This window comes from Benincasa hispida, chromosome 11, assembly GCF_009727055.1.
Source record: "Benincasa hispida cultivar B227 chromosome 11, ASM972705v1, whole genome shotgun sequence".
Lineage (NCBI taxonomy): Eukaryota > Viridiplantae > Streptophyta > Magnoliopsida > Cucurbitales > Cucurbitaceae > Benincasa > Benincasa hispida.
Genome location: NC_052359.1, coordinates 34,421,796 through 34,430,345, shown reverse-complemented (window position 1 = coordinate 34,430,345; position 8,550 = coordinate 34,421,796). Strand labels below are relative to the sequence as shown.

At 34.9% G+C, this 8,550-nt stretch overlaps 1 protein-coding gene across 2 annotated transcripts; it reads left to right on the top strand.

Annotated features, from left to right (window-relative positions):
- The first annotated feature begins 459 nt into the window (after positions 1 to 459).
- LOC120090190 (PH, RCC1 and FYVE domains-containing protein 1) lies at positions 460 to 7,849 on the top strand. Of its 2 annotated transcripts, XM_039047723.1 has the most exons (9): positions 460 to 897; positions 1,391 to 1,477; positions 2,412 to 2,501; positions 2,584 to 2,670; positions 2,777 to 2,971; positions 3,534 to 5,612; positions 6,182 to 6,328; positions 6,436 to 6,857; positions 7,463 to 7,849. In XM_039047723.1, the coding sequence occupies exons 1-9, from the start codon at positions 847 to 849 to the stop codon at positions 7,581 to 7,583; spliced, it is 3,279 nt and encodes a 1,092-aa protein (XP_038903651.1). In that variant the 5' UTR covers positions 460 to 846; the 3' UTR covers positions 7,584 to 7,849. The 2 variants fall into 2 exon arrangements, with proteins under 2 accessions (XP_038903651.1, XP_038903652.1); XM_039047724.1 differs by lacking the exon at positions 2,584 to 2,670.
- The last annotated feature ends 701 nt before the right edge of the window (positions 7,850 to 8,550 follow it).

Genomic DNA, 8,550 nt, shown 5'->3' with positions numbered 1-8,550 from the left:
CAAGTTAAATATGAATAATTTAGTGTAATTATTTTAAATAATAAAATTACTAAAAATATTTTTAAGTATAACAAAATTTTATTGTCTGCGATGGATAATCACCAATATATGTAAACAGTAATATTTTATTATATTTAGAAATGAATTGCTTCATTTTTCTTTATTTTAAAATAGTCCAATAATTTATATAGATTTTATTCTCTACCAAATATGTGTATATATATATATATATTATTTCGATAAGATACATTTGAAAAAACAAAGACGAGAAAAGGACAAGACAGCACGTGGAAATATAAAACTAATAGTTTTTAACTGGAAAAAAATGCATGTAATGTGCTCTACACGTGCAGTTGGATTTTCAGTCCTTTTTTCTTTTCTCCCATTTTAATATTTATGTTTTATATTACTAAATCCTTTTTCTTCTAAAAATAAAATAAAATAATACTAAAAATAAAATAAAAAATAAAAGCTTCCCTCCTTTCTTCCTTCTTCCCCCATTTTCCACTCTACACAAATAACGAAGTGAATAAACTTCCCAAGACGGCTCAACAGTGAACAGATTCATTCATTCATTCCTCACAAATTTTTACTCAGAAAACACGAACCCCATTTCTTTAATTCCTTCAAAATTGCTTCTTTAATCAAACAAAACACACAAAACCCCTTTTCTTTACCTTCTTAGCAAAGCAAAAGAGCCAATTTCTTATGCACCCTTCATTTCATTTCAACACATTGTGTACTGTAAAGCTTTATTTTCTTCTTCTTTATTGTTGGTGAGCTCAGGAATTGCCTCTCTGGGTTGCTTTCCTTTTCTGTATGGAAACTGTTTGTTGAAAGGTCAAAATGGGTGAAGAATCTTTGTCAATAATTCTCCATGACAGAGCAGTGGAGCAGGTTTGTCTTCTATTTCTCTCTTGAAATATGATTTCCTCCTTTTGTTTCTTTGGGAGCGTTGAGGAAAACTGATTGCTCTTACTGACCTTATCTTTTGAAGAAACTTTGCATTCCCACTTTTTATTGAGTTCATTTCTCTTTTCAAATGATGAAATTTTGAGGAGCTCATGTGTTTATTTGGCTTACATTAGTCAATGGTCTAAAATGTATGTTTATAACAATATCTTTATCATTGTTTAATGCAAACAGTGTTGCTAAGTTGTGGATTCCATGTTCTTTCTCCTTCTTATTGTTAAATATAATGGATAGAGCTAATAAAAAAACCAACATATGGCAATGCCATTTGCCAAGTTTTGTTTTGAAGTATTTGGTATAATGTAAGCAAAACCATCTAATGCTTTATTGTTGCAAATGGAGCACAATAATCAAATTTGTAGAAGGCGCTGTTTTGTGTTCTCTCTATTAGAATATGATTTGAAGTTTCATTTTGCAGGCAATTCTGTCTATGAAGAAGGGTGCCTACCTTTTGAAGTCTAGGCATAGAGGCAAACCGAAATTTTACCCTTTCAGGCTTTCCATGGTAAGGATATTCAACATTAGTAGAGCCAGATAATTGGCTCGTGAGATTAGTCAAGATGTGAGCAAATTGATCCAGATAATAAAAAACCGATATATGACATGGAGAGTGCTTTTATGAAATGTGTGATCTGGCAGCATAGTTCATTTTTCTGTTTTCTTCTTAAAAACTAGATGAGATGCCATTCAGGAATCTACAGAAGCAGTTGAAAATTATGTAAAATTGCAACATTGTTTCACTTCTCTGTCAAAATCGTCATCTGGTTCAGCTCGTGGAGTTTCGGAAGTCTTGTGATTGTTAATGTGGGGGGGAATTGTTGTTGATATTTTTATCTCACCATCATAGTTTCTTGTGCCATGTTACTTTTTTAAATGCAGAAGAAAAAAAAAAAGCACTCACCATTTTTGATGAACTTGTTTGATTTCTCTGTTTTCTAGATCTTGTGCTGTTAAACATTTTGGTTCAGTGTATTTTAGTAGTGATAAGTTTATAGGTTCTTGAGCATCATTATAGTTCTCAACTTCTTACTTTACATTGTTTTGTACTTTTGTCCAAGTCTTTAACTTTGCGTATTCTAATGTCTGTTTAACAATAAAATATTGAACCAAACTTTGTTGCCAATGATGCTTTGGAAGTTACTTTTCAAATTATATATTTTTAAAGATTTTATAATTATTAAACAGAAGGAAAAAAAGTGCACACTTTTATTCTGTTGTTGGAAATGGATCCTCACTTGTTCAAATAAATAAAATCATAAACCTTCCTCTTTGACCCATCTTAAAACTTTTATCTTTTATATTTGTGATTATTTTTTATTTGCTGCTAAAGTATAATTGATTAAATACTTTTTTATACTGATTCTAATTTGTATGATACTCGGCATTAATGGTGAAATCAAACTTTTTTTTTAATAAAAAAATTATCTTCTTGATTTCAGGACGAGAAATTCTTGGTTTGGTATTCTGGAAACCAGGAAAAGCAATTGCGATTAAGCTCAGTTATGAAAATTATTCCCGGAAAGATGTTGGTAAGTATAAAAACCCAATGCCTCTTAACTTGTGCATTTTAACATTTTTCTCTTTAGATTCATATTATTTCTATGGAATCAGCCAAGTCTTGTAAACCAATTACAACCCACAAAGAAGCTCGAATCCTTTTCGCTCATTTACGCTAATTGCGAGCGTTCACTTGTTCTGGTAAACTTGTTCTTCATGATTATAGGCTTTGTTGTTTGAGCTTTTGGCTGGTAAAGATAATGTTGATTGATTGCTTTTGTCTCTTCTCACTTCATCTGTTATGCAGACATGCAAAGACAAAGCACAGGCAGATTGTTGGTATTTGGGATTGAAATCTATAATATCAAGGAATCACCATCCAAGGCCATTAACTAGTTTAAAGGATCACAGAGGACCTGTATCTTGTGCCAATAGCCCTGCTGGCTTTATTAGAAGAAAGTACAATCTAGGACTTTTGGAGGACACTACAGACCTTCCGCAGGTTTTAGTTACCCAAGTCTTATACTTCCTTACTATAATATTTAAACTCGAAAATTTTTTTCATTGATCCACTTCACCTGAACGTGAAAGTGATACTCATTCTATCATTTATGATTGAAATAGTCCAATTCATACATGGGAAAGAAATATTAGTTCAAAGTCGAAGTTGCCATCTAATCAACACAGTACTTCATAATTTTCTGAAGGCAAGTTCTGACATAGTTGTCAAGAGAAGAGAACTTTTGTTGCTATTGAATCAAACTTATATTGTTATTTTGACGTTCCAAACGAAAATTGACAGTCTATAATTGACATAAATATTTTGGGCCTGAAATAATTATTTGTTGGACAGTTCACTGCACTGTTACAACCATGATTAGTTGATGGGAAATGGGTAAAATTATACAACAATCAGTTTGTAATTTTTTGTTTATTCAATACTCTCCTATCCTTTATATTGAAGTACAAACTTTTTGTGAGATGTTTACGACTCAAATCTTTTGAAAAGTTTGTGTAATGTTTTTCTTGTGCTGCACTTCAACTAAAATGTACTATGCTTGAAGGTACGCAGCTTGTGTGGCAGTCCTACTCTTTCACTTTCAGAAAGATGCCTTTCTGATGGCTTATCTCATTCCTTTGATAGCTTCTATCCGTCGGATGGACAGAGTGAAGGGGATATCTCTGCTCGATGTACTCCGCTTGTTGAACCTGATGCACTTAATAGGGGATCATTAGATGAAACGATTCATGAAAAGAATGTGCTCAGTAGATTTGTTGCACCTGTTCATACATCCCCACGTATCGAAAGGAACAACATTCTAAAGGATGTCATGATTTGGGGAGAAGGTATAGAAGGCGGGCTGATTGGTGGTGGAACTGAAAGGTCAGCTAGCTATAAAGGAATGCTTGTGGATGCATTGTTACCAAAACTTCTAGAGTCTACTATGATGTTGGATGTGGAAAGCATATCGTTAGGAGGGAAACATGCTGCCCTGGTTACCAAGCATGGGGAAATTTTCAGTTGGGGTGAAGGGAAGTATGGTAGACTTGGGCATAAGATTAATATGGATTTCGACCATCCGAAACTAGTTGACTTGCTTAATGGGATCACAGCTAAATCTGTTGCATGTGGTGAATATCAGACATGTGCTCTGACAAATGCTGGAGAAGTTTATACATGGGGTGACAGCAGGTTCGGTGCCGATTTTGAATGTGAGCAGAAGAGTAGAAGTCAGTGGTTGCCTCAAAAACTTTCTGGTCCTCTGAATGGCATAAGCATATCCAATGTTGCTTGTGGAGACTGGCATATTGCAGTTGTTTCAGCTTGTGGGCGGTTATTTACATATGGAGATGGAACATTTGGAGCTCTTGGACATGGAAATCTTTTAAGCCTTTCTCAACCAAAAGAGGTTGAATCTTTAAACGGTTTGTTTGTAAAATCCGTTGCGTGTGGATCATGGCACACTGCTGCTATTGTTGATATCATGATTGACCGTTTCAAGTTCAAGAGTGCTGTTGGGAAATTATTTACATGGGGTGATGGTAAAAGAGGGAGGCTCGGCCATGTTGATAACGAGCGTAAGCTCTTACCAACATGTGTTGCCCCGCTCGTTGATTGTGATTTTGTCCAAGTTTCTTGTGGACGAATGTTGACTGTTGGGCTTACGAATCTGGGTAGAGTTTATACAATGGGAAGTTTAGAACCTGGACAGCTAGGAAATTTGGGTTCAAAGGATGTGTCAGTAGCCATAGTCGAAGCCGAAGGGAAGCTCAAAGAAGAGTTTGTCAAGGCCATATCATCAGGTTGCTATCATGTTGCCGCATTAACATCAACCGGACGTGTTTATACATGGGGAAATGGTGCACATGGACAATTAGGTTTGGGCGATTCCAAAGATAGGAATTTGCCTACTTTTGTTGAAGCTCTAGGAGACAAGCAGGTAGAAAGTATAGCATGTGGATCAAATTTCACAGCTGCAATCTGCTTGCACAGATCTATCACTTCAAGTGACCAATCTTCTTGTTATGGATGTAAATTGCCTTTTGGGTTTACGAGGAAGAAGCATAATTGCTATCACTGTGGACTCTATTTCTGCCGAATGTGCAGCAGTAAAAGGACTACAAATGCTGCTTTGGCGCCTGTTAAAACTAAAGCTTTCCGAGTTTGTAATCCATGCTTCAACAACTTACAGAGACGTATTCACTTGGATAGGTCACTAAAACAAGAAAATACAAGGACACAGAATTCATTGATGCAACAGAAAGCATCCGCTTTTGAAAGAGTAGATAAGAGAAGTATGAGTTCCAAGCATTCTCAACTGCTGTCACCTACAAAACAAAATATTGATGAAATGCAGTCTCATTGGAAATTCATAAACCAAGGGGAAAACCAACAGCATTTAGAACAACTTTCTTTTTCGTCCAGTGGAATACCAAGATGGGGACAAGTTTTGTGCCCGGCTTCGTTTAAAATGTGCAATCGTGAAAACACCAAAAGTCTCATTTCTCCATCTCAGAATCAAACACCTGTCAATGCTTTAGTTGATCTAAAATCTCCCAACTCAAGTGCCATTAGTCTTGATAGATTTTTGTATGGATCCAGTGAGAAGCTAAGTGAAGAAGTTCAGAGGCTAAGAACTGAGGTATTCTTATACGTGCTATCTTACGTCATTTCAATATTTCTGTACTCAGCCTATATGTGCATCTTGGTGCTGTTATTTGCGGCTTGTGATTCACTTATTCCATCGCTTGGTCTAATAATTTCAGATTCAATTCATACCTTGACCATGCAAATTTGTTCTTGCATCTACATGAACTGGCCAAGTTTCTTCCCTGAACTAACTGTCATTAGTATTTGTTAAGTTTTATTCTGTATTTCGATTCCAAAGTACTTAAGAGTTGAGATTTGACAACTCTTCAAGACATTCGTTTTTCAGCGATAAAGTCATGTCGTATTTGGATGCAGATGGAATATGATATGGTTATACCATCAAATTTGAAGGCTATAAACTGCAATTGTGCGGTGGGGATTAGTTTGTATGTCAATTTAAACTTGATTATAATTTTGTTGGTCTTCAGGTCAACTTTGGAAGTTTCTAACTTCCATTTGGGGTTAAACTTATTTCCAACAATGCAATTTCTTTCCGTTGCATTGTGTTTTGATGCTGTCATTGGAAAAATGGATTTTTCACTAAATTGTTTTATCGTAAAGGTGAAGAACCTCAAACTACAATGTCATGATGGAGACGAGAAGATGCAGAAATGTCAACAGAAGATTGAAGAAGCTTGGTCTGTTGCAAGGGAGGAAGCAGCCAAATGTAAGGCAGCAAAGGAGATCATAAAGGCTTTGGCTCTTAGGGTAATTTCTCTCATATCTTTCTTTATGTACTTTCGAACATAGATCATGCTATACACATTCATTTCCTAACCGGTTATCTGATCGGAAAACTGCTATCGTTTTAGCAGCTTCATACAATGTCGGAGAAGGTTAGTGGTCGAAAAGATGCAAAAGATGAAGTTGATGCAAATAAAACACATGTTACACCAGTATATTCAGATTCCCCAAACTTTGACCATTTTCAGCCCCCTTCTGCTGCAACTTCTTTACCCCCTGAGGTTCAATTGCCCAAAGACAGACTAATAGGTGATAGTTTATACAACTCTCCCATTGTCTTCTCTAATACATTCAAATCATCGTATGGGAGACATGCATTTCGTCACGTTAGTAAGTCGACAGATCCAGATGAGATTGCTAATCGAACGTCTGCGAAAAATGGAAGTACAAATTATTTGAAAGATGAATGGATGGAACAGTATGAAGCTGGTGTATATATTACATTTACAAGTCTACCAGGTGGGCACAAGGGGCTGAAGAGAGTGAGATTCAGGTATTTGTCATTTATTCATTTCAACTTATTATTTATGCTTAAAATGATTAACCTATTCAAGCTTTGACATAACATTGAAATATTAGAATTTCAGTTGACACAAAAGAAAGTCTATGAATTTTAAAAGATGTTGAATTGGTAGAAGATTTATTAGACAGAAAATTGAAAGTTCAATGACATTTTTTAAACTTTAAGGATATATTGCACAGAATATTGAAAGCAAGGAGACCTATTATATATTTTAACTTTAAGGATTTATTGATCAAGGAATAAACTTGTAATTTAACTCATTTTTTTTTGGCAAAGGGGCATGTTATTGGCCATTTTGTGTCAAATATTTAATATTGTACCAGTTTTTCGGCAGTTCAATAAGGTTGCAAAATTGGGTGATTACTTTCTAGAATCATTGGAGTGCAGTTGGGATAGGGAACAATGTTAATCTAATTTAAATAAATTTGTTATGTAACCGAAAACATTACTTGCTCTAACCCCAACACATTTGGTTATATCTAAGATTTCGATATGTGTGTGATTTAATTGCATCATACTGATATCTGTGTGTTATCAGATTAACTTAGCGTAGTTATCTGGTTTTGTGTTTGCAGTCGAAGAAGATTTTCGGAAAGGGAAGCAGAGAGATGGTGGGAAGAGAATCAAGTTATAGTATACCAAAAGTATGGCATTGAAGGATATACCAATTCAAATCATAGCCAGATGGAGGACTAAACAAATTTCACTTTTATGAGTTTTGTGTTAGTCAGTCAAAGAAGAGTTGTTTCACAGTAAATGAAATAACTCAAATAGAAAATTTTCACAAAGGAAGAACTAGTAATTACAAAAAGAATAAACATTCCTATGTTCAACACTCCCTCTCAAGTTGAATCGTAAATGTTAACTAAATCTAGCTTGGTTTTTAATGCATTGAAGATGTTCTTGAACAAAGCCTTGGTATGTATGTCTAGAATCGGCATCTTGATGAGTATGTAGTTAAGAGATATGCTTTTATTTTGAAGTTTTCTTTGATGAAATGTCGATCAATGTCTACATGTTAATGTGATCATGATAGATAGGGTCTTTAGCAGTACTTATTGTTGCATGGTTGTCAACAGACCTTCATTGGTTCTTCAGACGTGACTCAATTTTGATAAGATGCTTTTGCGGCATATTCCTTCACATATTCCTTGAGCAAGCGCCCTCAATTTGATTTCAGCACTACTCTTAGACACAATTGATTGCTTTTTACTTTTCAAAGTGACCAAATTTCTTCACACAAAGATATAATATCCGGTAACTGATCTTCTATCCACTTTTGAGCTTGTCCAATAAGCATCTATCAAGACTTCATCTTTTTTTTTTTTTTTTGGATTTCTTGAAGTACAATCCTTCTCCATGAGGAATCCTACAAACAATTTGTATATTTTCTTTAATAGGATTGTTTATAAATTGATTAAAAAAACTTACTGCAATACAAAATTCAGATCAGTGAGTTAAGAAAATCAACTTCTGACAGAAGGAAATTACTGTTGCCTGCAAACCCCTAACAATCAAATGAAATTTATAATATTGAACTAACAACTACTACTACAATGATAGCAATAGTGGCAAGTTCGAGTCGATCTACATGGAAGCATTAGCATGAGTTTTTTGTAGAGCTAAATGACCAATTAGAGTGGTAAATAGGGAGGAGGGGTGG